Consider the following 23,336-nt stretch of genomic DNA (forward strand, 5'->3'; position numbering starts at 1 on the left):
CAATGTTAGGAATGATTATAAGTGACAAATAGAAACAATAAATATTCCACATGAAATTACCAATAAATGGAGATGTGAGAGGGGAAAGAAGAGACTCGACCCTCTTCGTAAAAGAGATGGTCGGATATCTTCAACCTCCACCCTACTCTGCAAGATCAGAACTGTTGAGATAAGTTGTATTAGTTATATGAATCTATGATGGCTTTGAATAGGTTAGATTTAATTGGATATAATGTAGGGTTTGAATGAGTGACTTGGATGGATGGGTAGATGATCTAGGTAGATTAGGTTGGATTGGATAGGTTGGATGAGTGGCTTGGACTAATTAATTTAGATTAGGTAGCTAAAAGTTAAAGGGGGAGAATGATAAGAATGGGTGTAGAACTCTCTCTCTCTCTCTCTCTCACTCAGTGTCTATAGAATGAAGGGGGTAGGGGCTTTTATAGATAAGGGTGATGGCAAGAGTGTAATTTGGAGTTAGGTAAGGGTAGATAATGCCACATAGAGTGTTTTAATTGGTTAAGAGAGATAAGGGCCACATGTCATTCAAATATGCTTTTACTTGATGCACCTCTTTTTCACCTGCCATAGCAGGTGGGCCACACTCAATGTATCGCCTACCATGTGGCATAGTTCGGGCCCACATTAGCGGGCTCCATTTAGACTTCAGTCTTTTAAGGCTTCTCTATGTTAACTCACCACCCAAGTCAATGGTATGTGCTACACTACACAATCTAAATCAACTTATTGTCTTTGTCAGTCTAGATTAACTAAACCTCCTTTGGCAATGCATGCTACTAGGCCTCCGATATTGCCCATGATAGCAAAAAAGATTCACCGCTCCCTTTTTCAAGCAGGTATGTGGGTCCACAATATGTATTGATCATACCATCCAACTGCCTATAAAATGCATTACCACAAAAAAAAATAATAATAATAAAAAATAAATAATAAAAATAAAAATAAATCCTTGGAATCCAAACAATAGTTCAATACAAAAATTGTGGGCCACATAAAAGGGAACAAAGCTAGAAAGGAATACCCACCCTTGAATTTTACAGGGCCCACTTTAACCACAAAACAACTTGAACTTTAGCCTGACCATTTATAGGCACCGGTGCCAATTGTAAGCTTGTAGTAGTACTGGGCATATGTGGGCCCAACGTCTATCAAATGCCTCATGCATGACCTCATGAAACCTATATGATCCAAAATGCAGTCCAATACAAAACTAAGGTGGGCCAATGAAAAGGGAATGAGCTAGGAAGAACTTCACAAGGGGCCACTTAAGCCGAAAAAAAAAAAACCCTGAAGTTTAGCCTGACCGTTCGTCTGGACTAGATGAAGGGTCTGAGCAGCCTTCATTTTACATACAATCAACGGTGGGCGTTCCTTCTCAATGTTCAATATTATATAGCCCATATGAGTTTTGAATGAAGCTGATTTTTAAGCTTGGGGAGTTTTGAGGTATTGCATCTTATTGAGGAGTTGGATCTTCAACATCACTGGACCCCACGTCTACCGACTAACACTGGAGTATGCCTGGTTGATTGATGCCCAAGAAATTGTATAATCTAGGGTAACTTGAATTTGAGCAAAGTTGTGTCCTAGTTAATATATAGTCATTATAACGGTACATATCCATGACTCATTTGAACCAGTGGTTGTGGGTGCATAACTAGAGCTGGGCATGTCTAATCCAATCCGGTGGATTTAGCCCGATCCGACCCGATCCGAACCGAACTGACAGCTTGGATCGGTGTAGATCGAGTTGGGCCATTCAGATCAGAATGTTTTTCGGATCGAGTTCGGATCATGGTTAATCCGGATTGATCCGATCCGATATCCAATCCGAATGGATCCGATCCGATCCAACCCGATCTGAAGTGGATAAACGAGATGCATTCACGGTGGGCCCCAACAGAGTTTACTCAGTACGATAAAAGAGCCCACTAAGTTACGGAAGTGGATTTGCTAGTGTACCACACACCAGCTATATAGCTACTATAGGTACGTGTCGTGCGAAGACGAGTAATGACGCTCCTCAAGCTCTGAGTTGTACGAACAGTTCAAAGGAGATCAAAGTTATATGGGCCCCACAGTGATGTATTTATTATATCTACACCATTCATATATTTTTAGAGATCATTATAGAGCATTATCCAAAAAATGAATAATATCCAAAGATCATTTGGACCACACCACAAATAGCAGTAGAGATAATGATTTTCACCATTAAACAATTCGTGTGGTCCACTTGATAGTTAGATATGTCTTATTTTTCGTCTCAAGCCTTAAGACGAGCTCGCCAAATGGATGGATGGTTTGGATATAACACATACCCCATGATCAGACCCACAGAACTTACTAACATCAATACAGCAATGCACAGCTATACTTTTGTGCACAGCACGTCAACACAGTTGCACTTTCGTGCACAACACATCAACACAGCTGTGTAGATACGTGTCGTGCAAAGGCAAGCGGAGACGCGCCTCGAGCTCCGAGTTGTACAAATGGCTCAAATGAGATCAAAATTACATGGGCCCCACGATGATGTATTTATTATATATATCAATACCATTTATCCATTTTTCGTGATCATTTTAGAGCATTTGAAAAAAAAAAAAAAATTGAATCATATCTAAAGCTCAAATGGACCACACCGAAAATAGCAGCAAGGATAATGATTTTCACTGTTAAAAAATTTGATCCGAATCGTACCCAACTCGATTCGGGTCAGGCCGACCGTGCATCGGATCGGTTCGAGTCAAATGTCTCGGACTCGATCCCGGATCGGATTGAGTTCAGGTCAGCCTATGTAGATTTCGGACCGAATTAAGTTGAACCCAATCCAATCCAACTCGGTCCGATGCCCAGCTCTATGCATGACCCATATAGGTATGGATTGAGGTGGAACTACTTGTCATTGATACTTAGTTTCAGTGCATCAGATTATCATAGTTATCCATACACAAGCATAACATATTTCCATGCTCCACATGTGCGACCCTCCAAATTCAAGCATCGTTATGTGTCACCATCTATCTCTATCTTCAATCCCTAAAAAGTTTAAAGCTACAAATAGGAACATTCATCATTCTTGAAAAAGACTATATTTTATCACATTTTTTTTCTTTTTCACAAAAAAAAAAAAAAAGAAAAAAGAAAAAGAAAAAACCACATTATTCATACAAGCTCATGAGTATTGCACCTCCTGATTTCCGACATTCTTCCTCGAATTAGCTTTGTATACACAACCTTTTAGACCACTAATAAACTACTATACAAACTCTCATGAGTTCTTTCGAATAGCTTGACCACATCAGGATTATGCTGTGGTTGCATCTTTTTTCTTTTCTTTTCTTTTCTTTTCATTTTTATCAAAATTCACCTTGGGCTAGAGAGATCCATAGCTTGCACATAGCTTGCACTAGTAACGAAGATTCGTTGGTGAGATCGGAGCATCGCTCAGAAGATGAGAATTCATGGGCTCGACACTTGTGCCCTTCGGCTCTTTGTGATGCTTCCTTCTCTTTGCAAGCCCATCTCCTTCAAGCATTTAAACCATTTTTAATTGATTTATGTGATTTCTTAGTGTGCGGGCATGTGATTTATGTTAAATCAAATTTTATTTTCTATTTTTTTACTCTTAATTATATAGTGGGTTAGCATCTTTTGTTAATTAAATTACTTTATGGACTTTCATAATTTCCACATTGCATGCTAGCATTAAATCATGTGTCTTGCATCAAAAGGGACATGTATCATGACTATCTTATATGAATTAACCATTCGGGCTCAGTATGCAACAACACAAGGAAGCCATGCAAGTTGCAATTCCATTATAGACGTCTCTAGGTACTCAATACAGTTCTGCTTGCCTGAGCAAAATCCAAAAGTAACGACTAAACGCTGGATGATAATGTCTCTAGGAATGAAACGATAAATATCATAGATTCAGTTTCTATGAGATTGATAGAACGTCTTGGGACTTTAGCCTTCTTAGCCTAACCATTCATAGGTAGGCCGGGCCATCTGTCACACTTCCAAGCCCAACCCACCATAGTCCAGTCTAGGGCCTGATTTTTTTAGGCCATTTGTTTGGCCTGGGGTCTTAGTTTAAGACCCAATTCAAGAAGTTGGCTGGGCCCAGGATCTGGCACATTTATAACTGTCACAAGTTAGCCCAATTGATAAATGAGCTTGGTCTGGGCCTGTAGCACCTGCCAAATATTTATAAACCATGAAGTGCAAGGAAAATGGAAGATTTAATAGCAAACACAACTTGACCACAGCTTTGCAAACAAGCCAATCATCTTGGAAATAAAACACATCAGGAAGTATGACTGAGCAGAAAACAGTATAATTAGAACAAAGGAATTATGGGGTCGTATCATACAGAAAAAGTATAGTTTTGTACCATCCACATGTGGGGTCCATGTTTTTGTGATCCAGCTGAAGGACTGTTGGGAAGAGGTTTGACCAGTTCCCCAAAAATCCCATAGATAGAAAGATTCTAAGCTTCTAATGCTTCAATCACTGGCCAACAAATTGAAGGTGGTTTAGTTAAATAAAACAAGAATAAACATTCACGGAAAATAGGCTAACATCGAATGGCTGGAATTTTGCAATCTGGGAGATTTTTGGGGCATCCTAAAGTTATGGTACCACCAATCAGATTAATAGTCTGGACAACCTGAAGATGGGTCCCACCTGTGCAGGATACTGGGCAGCAACAAATTGTATAATTGTTGCTTTGTTGCAGGACAGGACCCTAATAAATCCTCATCAGAAGATTGAGTGATTTCATGAAAAATGAAAATTTACAAAATGAACGAAATTTCAGATTTTGTTATTGTATGTTCCCTATAAATATTGATGAGAAATTTTTTAAAGCATTTTACCCTCGAGAGCAAAAGGTGGAAATGAAAATTCAGAAGTCAAAAAGCAACAGGTCATAACCCCTCATTGGTTCTCAAAGGTTCATATCCAAGTCACTTCTATCCAACAAATCATCTTCTGCAAAGCAATAGCGTCAAAAGAAATCAACAGCTAATCAAGTTCTACCTTCATTTTTTATTTTTATTTTTTTGTTTAAACAAGTTCTACCTTACTCGCCGACATATCTGACTTATAAATTTGGACCCTGTTCAAGCATCTGAAAGGTGTATCACCTGAAGCAATAAATATGAATAAATCTGAAAGGTGTATCATAGGGCTAGATTCCTATGATAGTTCACCAACCACATTGTATATGGTGGTTACTCATCCTCCTCACATGGGTACTCATGTTCAGCTACCCCAACAATACACACTACAAGAAAACTGGCCTTTACCGGCGGCTAAAGGCCCAAAAAACTGCCGGTAAAGGCTTTACAGGCGGTCAGATAACCACCGGTAAAAGTGGCGTCGGTAAAGCCTTTACTGGCAGTCAGGGACCTTTACCCGCGGTTGTGCTGGATGCCCCTAAATCGTAAGCTTTTCAGAAAAATGGTCAAAGGCTACGGGTTAACTTCGTAGCATAGAGCTTAAGGCTTCCAAAAATCCATAGCCATAGAGCAAATCTTTCTCATTAAAAAATTTTAAAAAAATTAAAAAATTAAAAAAAAGGTGACGTGGACCCATGCCCTGCTAAGTAATCTGCACTCATCTATCACATCTTCAATAGTCATGCTCTTGGAGTTCCCTTGATCTTGGGATTCTTTGAAATTAGATTCCACTAGTAATATGAGCTTCTCCCATTTTCATAGCCATCTCCCTCTTCTCATAATAGCTTGCACTTCTATGTCGATTTCCTTTCTCCTCAGGTTATCTTTTGTGGGCAAAAACCTGCTGTTTGATATTACACACAACATGGAATTTATGATAAATAAATAATTGGATCTCTAGTTTCCGAATTTATGGTAAATATCATTTGGGTCTCTGATTTCAGTTTGTTTTTATTACTTCCTTCTCGCTTATGAAATGAATCGAGAAAATTATAAGGCTAAGTTTGAATGCACAGATGAACTGAATTGCAATAATTAGTACTGAAGGAGTGACCAAATCATAGCAATTATTGTCTAGTTGTGGTGTTTTCTTCACAGTGGCACGTTTACTGTAGGTCCCAAAGCCAACCTTCATTTCACATATGAATTGTTCAATATCTCCATAAATGCTCCTACACCCAAAGAAAAGAAAAAAATCACTCTATAGCTTCATATCGTCTTTATGCAGTTGTCTGCAGACTCTACAATTACAAGCACTGTTGTCACAACCAGCTTGAAAAGCACCTGAAAGTCATAGAGAAGCAAATCCAAATAACCATTAGGAAACTAGCAACCACAGTAATCAGAAAGAAATCTGGAATAATTGATTATTTCGTAAAATTTTTATTTATTTTCGTCTAAAGCTAGACCTGTCATGCCACATTAAATGGCAGTGACTCATTGCATGCTTGTATGTTGATCCAGACCAGTTAGATCATTGGGCTTATTGCATATGGAGCCACCTTGAAATCAGAATGATCCAAAGATTCTGAGTGTTCACATTAGATCCATGGATTATAAGTAATACCAACTTAATAATAATATCTTTGGATAATACAGTGTAGTATTAAATAGTGGATTGTAGCCTTTAAATAAAAAAATAAAAAAATAAAAAATAAATAAATAAAACATTTATTTAAATAGTGGATTGTAATTTACAGAATTGTGTATGTGTAAAAGAAAACAACAAGGAGAATATATAATCCAAGAAAAAGCTATAGGACTTATGGCAAGTGGTTGGTTAAAGGACCATAGTATCATACCCTGCGCTGGTATATAGAGGGTGTGACTTTTGATGAGGGAGCGCCTCATGCAGGGAATGACTAGATGGAGAAGGGCCTAGTGGTTGTGCTATTGTTGTATTTTCTGTTGCCTTTTTTGGCACTCGTTCAAAAAAATTTCCGTTACCTTTCAAAAAAAAAAAAAAAAAAAGAAGTCATGCTGACCCCCATACCCACACAAGTTACACTAGTGTTCTCATTTGTTAAGCTAAGGGCATTGGATCAGAGACATTAGATGTTCATGATGCAGGTTTCCTAGTAATCTCAATCAGTTCAAATAGAATCCATGATTTGTTATCCTTGTTGTTGTTTTGAAGGAACCGTGATGGACAATGGAAGTGTCCTAGTATGCTCTATCTGTTCAAATAGAATCCAAGTTTCATCATCCAGATTGTTGAATGGATGGAATCCATGATGGATAAGAGAAGCCTAAAGCATCTTTCGGATTGGAAGAACCTAGACCTCCAATATTTTGCCTTTTTCTCCAAACCATGATGTTAGCTTTATGCTATCTATTTGCAGTCCATTGCTCGTGGGGTAGGATATTTATTTATGCTATCTATTTGCAGTCCATTGCTCGTGGGGTAGGATATTTAAATCTGGGAGCTCTTTGGGCATTCCCATCCAGTGGAGTCTATTAGATCAATTGTCTGGATTATTGAACCATGGTCCTTACTTGCATACAGTGGAGTCTATCAGATCAACACCTTGCATTCCCCATTGGTTGAAGAGCCCTTTTGTGTATGCTTGTAAGAGTCAAATTCTGGATCTTACTCTCCACATGTGCCAATGTGGTACTTGTGTGCAAGATATACAAATAAATTTTGTTTCTTGCTCAAGACATCTATCTCGATATAAAATCATATATAAATACTTACAATAAGCATGATACCATATGCATGGATATTTTGATTTGCAGTATTTGATTTACAAGTAGTCAACTTGAAGCACCCTGCAGGAGATTCATTATGAAGTTCAGTTGACAGTGGTTAAACAATGTTAGCTGTAAGTGTCCAATTGAGAGCATTCATTATGTCTGAATATGAAATTCGGTGAAGTAAACGAAAATGAAGCATCTCTTTATATTTGATGTGAATAGCAGAGAAAAAGTAAACTAGATTAGACTAATGACTTCTGCATATAAGAAGTCATAGGTTCCAGGCTAAGAAACAGATGTGGCAAGAAACATCCCATTTTACAGTATTTGTCATAGCAATTATGCAAATATGTGAAAATGAACATTGGGGAAACAGGAAGTAAGAAACTCAGGTATGCAATTGGAAACGTGTTTGCTATAACTATGTAAGAAGATCTGCTATGAAAACACTATTAATTAGCCATAGGAACATACTATTCGTATTGATCTATCAATTACAAATCATTTTATAAAAGCTTCCCGATGTGATTCTTTTTTACTTTTTTGCTGTTAAGAATTAAGCATATTGGTTTTATGGCATTGATAGATGAACAGGGTAATGTAGGCCTATGAAGCATTATATTCCCCTAGTACCAAAAAAAAAAAACAGAACTTAAAAGCTAAAAACATTCGAACAGGGGTGAGAATTCTGCTTTGAAGCCAATGTTAAGAATTAAACTCTCCAAGCCTCTAGTACTTGCTAGTTGACTGAGTCAGGCCATGATCCTTAACTATACAGACTGATGCTGCAACATAATAGATCAAATAGGTAAAACGCTAACAGCATGTTCCATCAAGCATAAGAAAATAGGCAACAGGGCAACAGAAATGAAAGCAGACAGGCATTAGAGGCGCCACACAAAACTCCAAGACAGTTTAGGTACAGCTACACTAGTCACAAAAATCTGAAAGCATACTGCTGTCAGAAAGTCCAGTTCCTGGAAGCAACAAGTAGACAATCAACAACTCCTTCAAACACAAAAAATAAAAAGAGAATCGCTTCCACATAGAGGTTAACATGCTTACCAGTGGAACATGTCATCAGCAACAGGACCTATAATCATATAAAATATCCAATTCAGAATAGCTGAAAACCAACCATAAAAGACCTTAGAGCTAAATAGGGAGCCAAACACAACCATAAATCAGAAAGAAATAGAAAATGGACTGTGGAAGTAATTTCCAGCAGTCTGCTAGTCTATTCAACTAGAAAGAGAAGACAGAAACAACTAGTATGTACCTGCATATCATACAATTTGTAAACAAGTATAGTTCTCACATTGGCAAATAAATAGATGGAGACATGATGGTTAACTTGAGATATAGAATTTTCCTCTGTTCTTTGCCATCCATATACTACAAATGCCCGACAGTCACAAAGAACAGAATTTTCCTCTGTTCTTTAAGGAAGAAATACAGAAACAGTTCACATTTAAGGAAAAAAAAAAAAACAAGAAGAAGAAGAAGAAGAAAGGTCCAAATATTCTATAGCTACAATCTTCACATCTATGTGATATTTGGTGAATGTGTCATTGACAATAGGGTCCATTAAATCCCTTTTTTTTTGGAAAGGTGACAATAAGTCCCATCAAATCAATGGTATGGATCAATGAACCATGGGCCTTGCTCATACAAACCAGAAACCTGAATGTACATTGCAAACTCTTAGCCAATCATTCTATGACAACCCTTTCAAGGACAGCCAACAGTTCAGAGAACCCACTGAATTCATACTATGACTGCAACCACTTTTCATGTGCCAAAAATACAGTGGAGCCATAGAAATCCCAAGGAACCCCAACAGTATTCTCATTCAAAGAAAAGGGAGATTTATGTAGTAGAGCTGGTCAAACCTGAATATGGCAGAGCCAACTCACCAAAGCAAACATGGCAGGGTGATTGGATGATTTCAAACTACACTTAGATTGGATACCCATCCGCTCCGTGGCCTTCAGAGCAAGGTTATAAAGCAAATAAGCAGTCAACATTCGGTGTAGGAAAGTGAAGAAAAATGATGGCTAGGAATGTCTAATGTGTTGGTTGCCCACAAGTGTTTATGTTGTTTAAACTATATTTTCTGTAGATCTGATTAAGAGTTTTGAAAAGGGTGATCCAATCAGATGATCCAAACTGTCAAGTCAGTGGCATGCAGAAGTGGATGGAATATCTAACTGCACCTGGTGCAATGCAGCTGCTGGTTCCTGGCCTGGGTAAAGGAGAAAGTCCCACTGTGACGTTCTAAAAATGTTTCTTGTTTGAATCTTCCAATCCTAACTACATCCCACCAAATGTGCTTATGTGCATGAATTAGAAACAGTCAGAATTTCTTGTTTTTTTTTTTTTTTGGGGTTAGCTTGTTAGTACACACACTCCATGTTAGCCAACCCCGCTAGGGATCGATACCAAGACCTCAAGTGTTGAAACAAGGTATCTCCACTTAGTCTGCCAGTTGAGCTATGGATCTGGGTGTGTCAGAATTTCTTGTTAGTTAGGACTTAGCAGCTCCAAACCAACAAACAAACTCTGACGAATACAAGAGCGTGGAATTCATTTCAGTTTGCTCAGTTTGCTTGTTTGTTGCAAATGGGGTAAGCTAGCTGAGTTTTTTTTTTTTTTTTTTTCCCGAGATCGGTAAGCCAGTTGAGTATGGAAAGACCATGTTTAAGAAAGACTGAAATAACATAAATCGCACACACCAGGCTACATTTGGATGTTCAATTGAATTGAAATCATTCAATTCAATGAAATTGAAATGACCGCCATTGGAATAACCCCTTTCCATCCACAATGAAGATCCAGCCCAAATAGCAATTCAGATTATTTCAAGCCGAACTCAAACCACATGGAATTGCATTCAAGGGCTGGCCATCACAATGTATTGAAACAGTCCACCTCCATTTTAGTCCTTTCCTCTATGTTTAATTGAATTTTCACAACCAACTGCAACTAAGCATCCAAATGAACCCTCAATATTCAAGAGAAATCCAAATCAATGGCAAGATCGCATTCTACACCTGTAAATAGTTTGAATGCCGTCATGACGCTCCTCTGGGTAATCCAGAAGACATCTGCTTTCTTTGACATATACAGCCCTGGATCGATGATAATAGGCTTCGCCCTTCGAAATCTACAGGACCCAAAAACAAATCCAATTTCAATGCCCAACAAATTCAAAAGAAATAAATAAATAATAAGTAAAGATTTGCATACTCCTTCCATCCGATGTCGCTCGTGTGATCAATGAAATTAAGATCCTGCAGTATAGACGAGAACATATACAACAGATCTGATTCAAAACAAGACACCTATCAAATCAAAATTCAAAATTCAAGATGACAAAGGAACAAATCAAGCCCCATCTCTAACCATCCTACGTCACGAGGTTCGCCCTCATGATCATCCTGACATTCCCAACCTCGACAAAGACCGGGTGGCCCATGACTTGCTGCCTGTGAATATCAACACCCTTGTTGATATGTATAGCCTTGACATACTGTATAAATCAAATTATGCATGTCAGGATTAGTATCTTGGCCTGTAGATATGAATGCATGAGAATAGATTTTCAAAAAATTTAATCCAAGAATGGTGGGGCCAACCTGATAAAGTGTTAAGGCCTACCCAAAGTTGAGCCCCAGAAGTACAGTGCTGGGCCAAACAAGACAATTCCATTTCTTTCAATCAAGCATCATATAGCAGATCTGAATTCTAAGAAAGGTGCTTTGATGGAAATCCGAGATCTTTGAGTAGGATGCAAAAAGGTTCACTTACCTTGAAGCATTTAAACCACCAGGTGCAATTGTTCCCAAAATCAGAAGAAAGATTTATTAATCATCCGATTTTAGCTGGACAATTCTCCTTTTTAGTCATGTACAAAAAGACAAAAGGGATTCACAGAACTTGGGGAAAAAAAAAATGAAACATATGAAGCTTACAAGTGGAGACTCGGAAAGCATGTGCCTTCCATGCAATCATTCCCCATTTATCAGATACAAATATCATGCACCCATCAAAGACCGAATCATATATAGATGTTTGAACCCCAGTTTTCCCAATATGCTGCTATAAACTCCAATACAGCTTTCAAATCCAGTCATACTAAGTCCTTAGAACAGGCCAACACAAATCAGTCACCTTCTGCCAATTGCTAACATTTTCTGGAATCCAAGTTCCCAATGTCCATGCCATAGGTCCTATTGTGGATGACCACAGTTCAAAAATCAAACTGACATGATAGTCCTGGCCATTTGATCGAACAGATGGCTGAAAACAAAAAAGGTCAACAGGGGAAAATTCCCTAGTCATTGTGAATTTATGTGTTGGTCCACCAAAGAAGGGTCAACTAGATGGATGATACAATGGGTTCATCCAACCATAGAGCGATTTGTGCCCCATTTACAGAGAGTTGAAATGTAGGACCTGTAGCATGATTAACACAAGAACGTTCTTGGTTGAGGCATTTCCACCAAAGAAGGGTCAACTAGATGGATGATACAATGGGTTCATCCAACCATAGAGCGATTTGTGCCCCATTTACAGAGAGTTGAAACGTAGGACCTCTAGCATGATTAACACAAGAACATTCTTGGTTGAGGCATTTCCTCAAACAATTAGCATGCAGATTTTCATATAAAAAATAATAAAATGCTTTAGTGAAATAAAAATAGAAATTCAAAATATTTTCTTACTTTCTTGATCAGTTACAATACTTCCATATGATTACATTAACTTCATGTAACAATCAACAGTGAAATGAAAATGATAAGGGGAAAAAAGTCTCACCAAATTAGTTCACAAGAAGATGAAATGCAAGTTACGAATTCAACATCACCACATCTTAATAATAGCTTCTATCACTGAAGAAAATATGTCGAATCTCATCCAAAAGCCCTAAACCTAGGAGGGAGAAAGAGAAGGAAGGGAAGGGAATGCAAAAGCCTTAAACCGCAAAGGGGTTTAGATCTGTACCTATTTGCAGTGAGTAAAAGGACTAGATCTAGCCGGACCTGGTGCTCTGCTCGTGCAGGATGGACAAGCAGTACAACAACTGCGGTCTTCGGTTCATGCCGGAGGATGGAAGACAGAGAGAGAGATGAAGGTCTCGAGCCGAGAGGGCGGGGACGGGCGCACAGAGAGAGAGAGAGAGAGAGAGAGAGAGAAGTAGATCGAGTGGAGAGGGAGAGAGGAGGGTTCGAGAGTGGAGAGAGAGAGAGAGAGAGAGAGAGAGAGAGAGAGAGAAATCGAGCGGAGATGGAGAGGTGCAAAGAGAGAGAGAGAGAGAGTCAGCAACGGGGAGAGGGAAATGGCTGAAAATGAGATTAGGGATTCGCATTCTGAATTAATAGGGACCCTTTGCTGGCGGCCGGCTTTGGTTCCAGCCGGCAAAGGGTTCCATCAACTGCTGGTTTTGAGTTCTAGTACCTATTATGGTGAAATCCTACTGTGCTAAATGGAATTCATGAGAATCTATCTTTCAATAATACTAATGAATATGATCATTGTGTAGTTATCATTATTATTTGACACTTTTCCTTTCGGCCCTTACTCATGGCTTAGTGGTAGACTCACAAGAGTTTCAACACTAAGGTCATGAGTTCAAGTACCCATTGTGGTGTGTGAGGGTGTGCACATTAAAATAATAATAATAATAATAATAATAATAATAATAATAATAATAATAATAAACTCATGTCCTTTAAATTTTGGATTTTCTTCATGAAATAGTTGAAATACTTCAACTTCCTAGTTATCCTAGTATTCTTTGATGGATATTTGGATGCCTAGATCGTTTGCATGCAATCCTATTTAGCTGTTTTGTTTTGTTTTTTAGAATTGATAATTTTATTTAAAGATCCAAAAGACCCAGTAGAAAATTGAACATAGAAAAACAAAAGCAAAAAAGATAGAATTGCCCACATGGCATGATAAATAAAACTTCACAAATGTTCAGCAATATTGTCTATTACATATTGAAAGTAGAGAGGATTTTGTCCCACACTTATGAAGCATAAGGGCAATGGATAAAGAGAAGCACCACTGATACATCATCCTTTATGGACAAAAGGTAAACATGGGTTTCTGTATTTGATCCATCTACCCAAGCTCGAAATGCTATATTTGCCCACGATGACTTCCTCCAGCTCGAATCTCCAAACTCATTTTTCCAATAATACAAAGTTCACCCTCTCTAGGTTTTTCTAATCCCAACCCCTATCTCATTAAAAGACCCACAGGCCTTCTCCCAACTCAAAAGGTGGAACTTACTTTGCTTGCCTCTCCCTTGCCAGAGAAAGTCCCTATGTAACTTCTCAATCCTTAAGAATGATTTCGGGTAGCGAAAAGCGGAGATAAATTAAAGGGAAAGGTTCAATAGGGCGGATGTGGGATTTGATAAGAGTAATTCTTCCTCTCAAAGAGATCAATCTTCCCCACTATAGGGACAGTTTCCTCTTCATCCTTTCAATAACCAAATCTTAGAAATGTCTGACAAGCTTTCCCACCACACACATAGAGAGACCCAGATAAGTAGAAAGAAAAGAACCTGGCTAACATCCCAATCACCTTGCTAAAGAAGAGACTTCTCCCTCCTCCAAATTAACAATGAAGAGTTCGCTCTCCGCAAGACTAACTTTGAGATTTCTCCCTCCTCCAAATTAACCCCTAAGAGTTCACTCTTCGCAAGACTTAACTTTGAGACTTTCCCTCCTCCAAATTAACCCCTAAGAGTTCACTCTTCGCGAGACTTAACTTCGAGACTTCTCCCTCCTCCAAATTAACCCATAAGCGTTCGCTCTTTGCAAGACTAACTTCGAGACACTGAATGAGAGAGAGAGAGGGCTGGACAATTTTAGATCATGAGAGAGAGAGAGGGCTAGACAATTTTAGCTCATCACGAGCCCAAGCTAGGCTCGGGGGCTTTAACAATGCAGGCCTGGTTTGAGCAGGGCTTGGCCCCACCCCAACTCTACCTGTCAATAACTAGCATCCAATCTTTGAATATTTTTGGTACAATGTGTGCCACCCAATTCTTATGGGTTTGATTTTAAGTTTGACCTAGACCCGACTTGGTTCAGACCTGGACCTGACTGAAACCAAGGACCAGAGAGCCGATGGGTACCTAGACCGGATCTAGGTTTGAGTCTTTTAAAATCCAGACCCAACTCAAAAGTATCGGACCCTGGTAGGACATGAACCGAACTCGACCTGCTGAAAGCCTAACTCCAAAACCAAACAACCAATAATTACAATCATGGTTTGATGACTCATTCTAGTGAACTCGTTTTTGTTCGGGACCAATACCAGTGAGTCACCCTCAACTCTAGTGAGTTGGACTGATTTACTCCTGATTCGACTAAGCGACGAGTCACCGAGTTATTAAAAATAAAAAATAAAACAAAAAAAAAAAAAAACAGGTTTACAATGGACAAAACTAGCCTTTCTTCATCACACTTACAAGATTAGATATAGTGGTTGCTTGTACATGCTTTCATTCATGGTTGAAGCCAGGGAATTTGTGGAATCCTGATGTAGAATCGTGGTCCGCCAACTCCACTGTGGATGAGAGTAGGACCCACTTAACCATGGATGGGCCATGTGATCTTTCTGACCATTCAAAATTTTGGCAGTGGAGTAAACTGTCGACTGCTAGCTCCATGATTTTATTTGCCGATTGATTTAATGGCTATGATCGTTTGTGGCAACTCCATGCATTTCCCATGACTTCTTTATGGTGGAACTCATATCTTGAACGCTCCGATCATCAATATGTCTAGGCCCACTACCGGACTACAATTTCACTTTACTAGTATGCAAACCATAAGACTTGAAACTAATCAATCGCGAGAGAGAGAGAGCATTGCAAGATCATATAATGGTCAAACTAGAGTGAAAGCAGTAGGGTCAGGTTTCAATTTGTAGACAGGGCCATGGTTCAGTGAACTAAACCGTCAATGCAATGGCCCCACTCTGGATGACCATGCACCACAAATCACTCAAATGGAAATTTGGGTCTTCAAATTGGTATTCATCCACATTTGACCAACAAAAAGCCAAAGATTCAAGAGCTAGGATCTCTAATCTTGAAATTTTCGGCCCACATCCATGGCAGAGCCTATCAAATCAACAGTTCATATCACCGAGCCGCGGGACCCGCTTAGAGAAGCTCGACAAACCCACCACCACATGAACAAATGGTGCTTGCAGTCATGCATTGAGATTCAAAAAGCAACTGAAGCATTGAGAGTTATTGAAATTTCTAGAGAATTACAACAAGAAAAACCAAGAAATCTGAAGCATACTTTCCAAGAGATGGAATCACCTCAGGTTGCTTTGCGATTTACTTTGAGATATGAAAGCGCATCGATCACATTGTCATAATCGCTTCGATTGACTTGGATGTGTAGAAAATAAACAGTGGAGCTGTCAAAAAGCATGTTGGCCAAAGATAAAGAAACATGAAAAAAAAAGAGGCAACATCTCCGGTGTGATGGCAGTCTGGAAAGCTTATTTTCACTACAGTTTTGGTATTGCAGGGAAGATTGAGTCAGTTCGGTACTGACTCGATCCTTTCCTCCGAGGCTGCAACTGAGCCAAACCGAACTCAATTGATTCAGAATGAGTCGAGTGCACGCCACAGGTCTGGCGTAGCTAGAGGAGCTCCCTCTCCTCAAACCTTCTTCTTCTAAGCAAGTGAACGGGTCGAAATCAATTCCTAACTCGTTCCACTCAGTGGTCCGAGTCGAGTCGTGACACAATCGCACTCGGACACTATTCTCTCTCTCTCTCTCTCTCTCTCTCTCTCTCTCTTCTTACTATTTTTTCTCGAATGTTGCCTGATGCAAGACATGAAATTCAAGTATGATGTGCAAGAATTCAGGCTTAGATCATACCAATTTAAAAACAATTACACAAATTCTACATCCCACATGATAGTCCAAACATTCAATGAAAGGGGAATCTATGCGGGTCCAGGCTGGACCAATAAAAATTATAAGCCAAACGATGTCAAAAGGAAATAGAAATCAACCGCACATGCATAAGAATCAGTCCCTAATCCAAGGGATTCCCCAATTTCAATTCAAGGAACCCTAGGGTGAAAAAAATGGGCAAATAAACTAAGGCTAATGCAAACTAAGGCTAGGGTTTAGGAAAGAGGAATGAAAAGAGGAAAACTTGACCCGGAGAAAGCTCCTACGTGCAGATGGTGACCCGGAGCTGACACACGTGCGCAGGTGGGCTGGCCGCACGTGTGATGGAAGCCCGCCTCCCCAAAGTGACACCTAGGCCTTGGTCGGCCGAGGGAGACCTCCAATCCCTCCAAGTTTGACGACGATCCGACGTAAGGTCGAGGCGTAGTGCTCCGCCGAAGTTTCAGCCCTCCTACAAGTCCAAATTATGGAAACTGGCTGTAAGAGGGTGAATAGCTGCAAAGGCTGGGAATTTCAAAGCAATAATGATGATAAAATATGAGGTATATAAATGGGAGAAGGTAGAGATGGATGGGGATAGATGTGGCTTCACACCACGAAGTTAGCCCTTCGAAAAGGGAGGGCTTCGTACCCACTTTTGAATTCTTCCACAACTCACAAAGAGAGCAGAAAAATAAAGTAGGAATTTTTTTATTAAAGTTGAATGAATGAAAAGAACTACAAGTGGTGCATATTTATAGGGAAAATCTTATACCCCAAAACTCACACCATGTGCGCAACCTATTACTTGGCGGTGAAGTAAATTAAAATAAAAACCAAACAAAGAAATCCAAAACATTCACGATGTTCTAAATAATAACAATAAGCAAAACCAAAAATATGACATCAATCCGACGAGTGAGCCACGATCATGAGGTCCCATGATGGGCTTTTCTTGACTATCAGGCCCACCCTTTTAAACCAAAACTTCGTCTTCTAGCTAGGAGGCCCTCCCTGGATGTCGTCATCAGGCTAGATCGTCGGTGGGGCCATCCCTCTCCTTCCGTACGTGCGTAGGGGGCGACGTGTGTGCGTGTGTGCACGTGATGTCCCCATCATTGCCCTAACATTCGGCCTATTTAAGATTCCGACCAGTTTCGAGAAATTTCTATACTAATTACGGGATTAGTCGCGTTTTTAGCGGTGGGTGGATAGAGAATTCTTGCTGTTGCAATTTCTCACCAAAAGCTCGTCAAATTGTCGAATCGCAATAAGGCTCCTGATAGCCCTAGATCCAGCATTCCAGATTCATCGTGACTCTTCTAGAAGGCAGGGAAGGGTTGAGATTGCACCAGCGCCTAAAACGGAGAGATTCAGATTCTTTTCGCTTTCAGCCAAGGGCAGAATCATTTCCGTAAGTTTGGTGTGACTAGGACTCTATTTTCCAGCTGAGTAAAGGGGACTCAATTTAATACTATCGTAAATAAAGAAAGAAGTACATATTTAGAAATTTCTTTAGGCCAGTATATCAACAGGCCAACCCGAGGATGGAACCCAGCATATCAACAGGCCAGCTTACTAAAAGGTGGGGCCAAGAAGTATGATTCCTAGGTTACAAGATCAGCACAGTTTCATGTAGTTGCTCACAAGAAGCCTGAAAATCAAAATATTGATCTGTTTCAACATCAATGCAGGTAACTATGTGATTGCCATGCTTTGTTAAAAGGTAGTGAGTCAAGTGTGAATCAATCCAGACCGTGCAAATCATTTCGAAAGGGATTCAATCGTGGTCCGCCAACTCCACTGTGGATGAGAGTAGGACCCACTTAACCATGGATGGGCCATGTGATCTTCCTAACCATTTCGAATCAACTGAGTTCGGTTCGGCTCAGTTGCAGCCTCAGAGGAAAGGAACGAGTCAGTACCGCACTGACTCAATCTTTCCTACAATGCCGAAACTGTAATGAAACTAAGCTTTCCAAACTGCCATGCACAGGAGATGTTGCCTTTTTTTTTTCATGTTTCTTTATCTTTAGCCAACATGCTTTTTGACTGCTCCACTGTTTATTTTCTACAGAGTCAACCGAAGCAACTATGACAATGTGATCGGTGTGCTTTCATGTCTCAAAGTAAATTGAAAAGCAACCTGAGGTGATTCCATCTCTTGGAAAGTATACTTCAGATTTCTTGGTTTTTCTTGTTGTAATTCTCATGAGATTTAAATAACTCTCAATGTTTCAGTTGCTTGCTTCTTCTTTTTTTTTGGATCCTTACCCTTGCTCGGGTGGTAGACTCTCTAGAGTTTCAACACCCGGTCTAGGGTTCGAGTATCCATAGGTGGTGAAATTCCACTAAGGCGTGAGTGTGTGGGGGTGTTTGTGTGCGTGTAAAAAAACAAAAAAAAAAAAAAGTTGCTTGCTTTTTGAATCTCAATACATGATTGCAAGCACCATTTGTTCATGTGGTGGTGGGCTTGTCGAGCTTCTCCAAGTGGGTCCCATGGCTCGGTGATCTGAACTGTTGGTTTGATAGACTCTGCCATGGATGTGGGCCAAAAATTTCAAGATTAGATCCTGGCTGTTGAATCTTTGGCTTTTTGTTGGTCAAATGTGGACCAATTCCAATTTGGAGACTACAATTTCCATTTGGGTGATTTGTGGTGCATGGTCATCCAAAGTGGGGCCCATCACATTGATGGTTTAGTTCACTGAACCATGGCCCTATCTACAAATTGAAACCTAACCCTACTGCTTTCACTCTAGTTTGACCATTATATGATCTTGCAATGCTCTCTCTCTCTCTCCTGATTGATTAGTTTCGAGTCTTGTGGTCCGCAGACTAGTAAAGTGAAATTGTAGTCCGGTAGTGGGCCGCCACTGTGGATGAGAGTAGGACCCACTTAACCATGGATGGGCCATGTGATCTTCCTGACCATTCAAAAATTTGGAAGTGGAGTAAACTATCGACTGCTAGCTCCATGATTTTATTTGCCGAGCCAAAGATTCAACAGCTAGGATCTCCAATCTTGAAATTTTCAATGCACATCCATGGTGGAGCCTATCAAATAAACAGTTCAGATCACAGAGTCACAAGACCCACTTGGAGAAGCTGGACAAACCCACCACCACATGAACAAATGGTGCTTGCAGTTATGGATTGAGATTCAAAAAGCAACTGAAGCATTAAGAGTTATTGAAATCTCTTGAGAATTACAACAAGAAAAACCAAGAAATTTGAAGCATACTTTCCAAGAGATGGAATCACCTCAGGTTGCTTTTCGATTTACTTTGAGATATGAAAGCTAACCGATCACATTGTCATAGCTGCTTCGGTTGACTTGGATCTGTAGAAAAAAAACAGTGGAGCTGTCTAAAAGCATCGGCCAATGATAAAGAAACATGACAATATAATCAATGTATGGAGGAAAAAAAAAAAAAAGGCAACAATTCTGGTGCGATGGCAGTCTGGAAAGCTTGGTTTCACTAGAGTTTTGGTATTGCAGGGAAGATTGAGTTAGTACGGTACTGAATCAATCATTTCTTCCGAGGCTGCAACTGAGCCGAACTGAACTCAATTGATTCGGAATGGTCAAGAAGATCACATGGCCCATCCATGGTTAAGTGGGTCCTACTCTCATCCACAGTGGAGTTGGCGGACCATGATTGAATCCCTTTCGAAATGATTTGCACGGTTTGTATTGATTCACATTTGGTTCACTACCGTTTAACAAAGCATGACAATCACATGTAAGTGGGTAAGTGGGAAGTGACTTACAGGGAAGTCACTTACAGGTGGTGTTTGGGGGAGAAAAATCACCTGTAAGTCACTTACAGGCAAATCTACCAAAAAACTGCAGGGGGATGGGGGTGGGAAGTCACTTCCCGACTTACAGGCTCAACAGTCAAATTTTTAAAAAGAGGGGAAGAGGGAGAAACGCACCAACCCACCAACCACCATTATAGCTATGAAGCTCCAGCCAATGAAGAAGAAGCACCAGCCATTGAAAACGGCAATCTCTCTCCGTCTCTGCAATCTCTCCCCCTCCCTCTCCACAATCTCTCGCTGTAGTTACCGCCTTCCGTCTCTTCTCCTCCTAAAACGGTAGGGTTTCATCTACCCTTTTTTCTCCTTTGAAAACGGAAGGGATCGCGTGCTGAGTAATCCGTAAAATCTGTGGGATCCACCATGATATATGTATTTGATCCACACTGTCCATCCATTTTAGTACTTAATTTTAAATCATGATCCTAAAAATTAGCTATATCCAAAGATCAAGTGGACCACAACATAGGAAATGGTGTGAATTGAGTGTATACCTTTGAAATTTTTTGGGGGGCCACAAAAGTTATGGATCAAGATGATTTTTTTTCCCTTCTTTCAGGTGTTTGTGATCTCATGAACATGTTGGATGAGAAATAAAGATCTCTATGGGCACTAGAAAGGTTTCAATGATCCAATCAGTATTTCCACTGTTTCTTGTGAAATGGCCCACTTGAGCTTTGGATATTCTTAAATTTATGGCTCAACATCTACATCTAGATGAAAAAATGGATGGACGGATTGGATAAACCCCATACATTTACAGTGGGCCCAACTGAATTTACTTAGTATAAAAAAAAGTATAGCAGCAACTCAGTACACAGTCTGATTGCGTTACTAGTAACACGGTAGTGGGTATTACCCCTGCCGTGGGCCCACCTTGATGATGTGTTATATATCCATTGAGATTTGATTGGTGGGACGTATGCTTACAGTGTAAGTTTTCATTGGCCAGCAACCACAGTTCCCTTATATGGACCAGTGGCCTGGATCAGAAAACCATGAATCCATCATGTATATGGTACATAAATCCTATTTATTCTTATGGCCCTTGCAACCAAGGCCATTTTTCAAATGGACCCACTATGGATGGACCATGACCCAATTCTTCACTTGATCATTAATAACTGTTCAACTGCAAATATCCACGGTACATTTGATTCTTGATTTCTATAACTGGAGCCATGGTTCAGCAATCCAAATGAATAGGCCGCAGTAGGGCTGACCATGGATGGCATTTCTTCAGTTTAATGCGGGCCATTGATGTACACTTTGGAATAAGCCCTATTCAAATGAATAAATGGTTGGACAGGATGATTCCCAAGTGAAAAGTTTTAAATGTAATTTCTATAATTAAAGAAGACATTGGTAATGTAATTTAATTAGTAGATTTTCTATTAATGTTTTTAACTTTATTCTCAATGCTTAAATTGAGTTATTACTCCATATTATAGATATTTTGAATTCGTGGGCCACTTTTATAGCCCACTTGATGACTGGTTTAGCTTAATAATTATCTTAAATATTCATCTTGATGGGCTTAACAAAATAACATATTTGAACCCACGTTTTTTTTATATGATTATAACATTTTAGAATGATTCCTCAATCTAATCTCTGCTCGATGTAAATATTCAGCTTTTTACCTGTAAGTAACTTACAGGTCATCCAAACAGAAAAACTAACTTACCTGTAAGTGACTTACAACTTACATTCAAACAGGTTACCTGTAAGTAACTTTCACCTGTAAGTGACTTACCTGTAAGTCACTTACAACTTAAAAGAATTTACAGGCATCCAAACAGGCCTATAGTTACCTGCATTGATGTTGAAACAGATCAATATTTTGATTTTCAAGCTTCTTACTTGTGAGCAACTACGTGAAACTGTGCTGATCTTGTAATCTAGGAATCATACTTCTTGGTCCCACCTTTTAGTAAGTTGGCCTGTTGATATGCTGGTTTCCATCCTCGGGTGGGCCTGTTGATTTACTGGCCTAATGAAATTTCTAAATATGTACTTCTTTCTTTATTTGCGATAGCATTAAGTCGAGTCCCCTTTGCTCAGCTGGAAAATAGAGTCCTAGCCACACCAAACTTACGGGGATGGTTCTGCCCTTGGCTGAAAGCGAAAAGAATCTGAATCTCTCTGTTTTAAGCGCTGGTGCAATCTCAACCCTTACCTGCGTTCTAGAAGAGTCACGATGAATCTGGAATGCATGCTGGATCTAGGGCTGCCAGGAGCCTTATAGCGATCCGACAATTTGACGAGCTTTTGGTGAGAAATTGCAACGGCAAGATTCTCTATCCAGGTCTGGCGTAGCTAGAGGAGCTCCCTCTCCTTCAAACCTTCTTCTTCTCAGCAAGTGAACGGGTCGGAATCAATTCCTGACTCGTTCCACTCAGTGGTCCGGGTCGAGTCGCGACACTGCTCTCTCTCTCTCTCTTTTCTCTTTCTTTTCTTACTATTTTTTCTCGAATGTTGCCCTAACATTCGGGCTATATAAGACTCCGACCCGTTTCTAGAAATTTCTACACTAATTACGGGATTAGTCGCGTTTTTAGCGGTGGGTGGATAGAAAATTCTTGCTCAAGGGCTCCTAAACTAGGTTTAACGGTTACATGCGTTCGAGCGGCTATTCGTGATCTGTTTTTGATGAGGTGGGCCTTACATTGAACGACTTAGATTGGTGAATGTGGCAGGATTAAAGAAGATGGGTTTTCTCAGCCGGCCGAGGAGGATGACTCATCTATCATGGCGATTTTTGGTTGATCGGTGGATCTGATGATCCAAGTCTCCTAATTGGTTCGGATGGTGTTCAGTAGGCTTGTTGAGTCCACCTTTTGGTGAAGGGAGGGCAGTAGATTAGGATGTCTTAAAAAAC

General features: G+C 39.8%; 1 protein-coding gene across 7 annotated transcripts; it reads right to left on the reverse strand.

Moving 5' to 3' along the window:
- Positions 1-5,609: 5,609 nt before the first annotated feature.
- On the reverse strand, positions 5,610-13,372 carry LOC131217066 (beta-glucuronosyltransferase GlcAT14B-like). Of its 7 annotated transcripts, XR_009157174.1 has the most exons (6): positions 10,938-13,372; positions 10,742-10,854; positions 8,754-8,781; positions 7,690-7,763; positions 6,401-6,493; positions 6,163-6,275 (listed from the first exon to the last, which is right to left on the reverse strand). XR_009157174.1 is itself a non-coding variant. In XM_058211798.1 (4 exons), the coding sequence occupies exons 1-4, from the start codon at positions 11,000-11,002 to the stop codon at positions 5,932-5,934; spliced, it is 438 nt and encodes a 145-aa protein (XP_058067781.1). In that variant the 5' UTR covers positions 11,003-13,372; the 3' UTR covers positions 5,610-5,931. The 7 variants fall into 7 exon arrangements, 2 of the variants coding, with proteins under 2 accessions (XP_058067781.1, XP_058067782.1); XR_009157173.1 differs by lacking the exon at positions 6,401-6,493 and having other exon boundaries at positions 6,160-6,275; positions 10,938-12,901; XR_009157175.1 differs by lacking the exon at positions 7,690-7,763 and having other exon boundaries at positions 6,182-6,275.
- Positions 13,373-23,336: the final 9,964 nt, after the last annotated feature.

This window comes from Magnolia sinica, chromosome 10, assembly GCF_029962835.1.
Source record: "Magnolia sinica isolate HGM2019 chromosome 10, MsV1, whole genome shotgun sequence".
In the NCBI taxonomy this organism is placed as follows: domain Eukaryota; kingdom Viridiplantae; phylum Streptophyta; class Magnoliopsida; order Magnoliales; family Magnoliaceae; genus Magnolia; species Magnolia sinica.

What these genes read in the sequence shown, in the direction of transcription:
- LOC131217066 (XM_058211798.1), bottom strand. Translation starts at nt 11,002, where the DNA reads ATGTTCTCGTCTATACTGCAGGATCTTAATTTCATTGATCACACGAGC. An exon ending in AGCGACATCGGATGGAAGGA is followed by an intron (nt 10,855 to 10,937) that starts GTATGCAAATCT and finishes TGGGTCCTGTAG; the next exon opens with ATTTCGAAGGGCGAAGCCTA. An exon ending in GGCATTCAAACTATTTACAG is followed by an intron (nt 8,782 to 10,741) that starts GTGTAGAATGCG and finishes ATATGATTATAG; the next exon opens with GTCCTGTTGCTGATGACATG.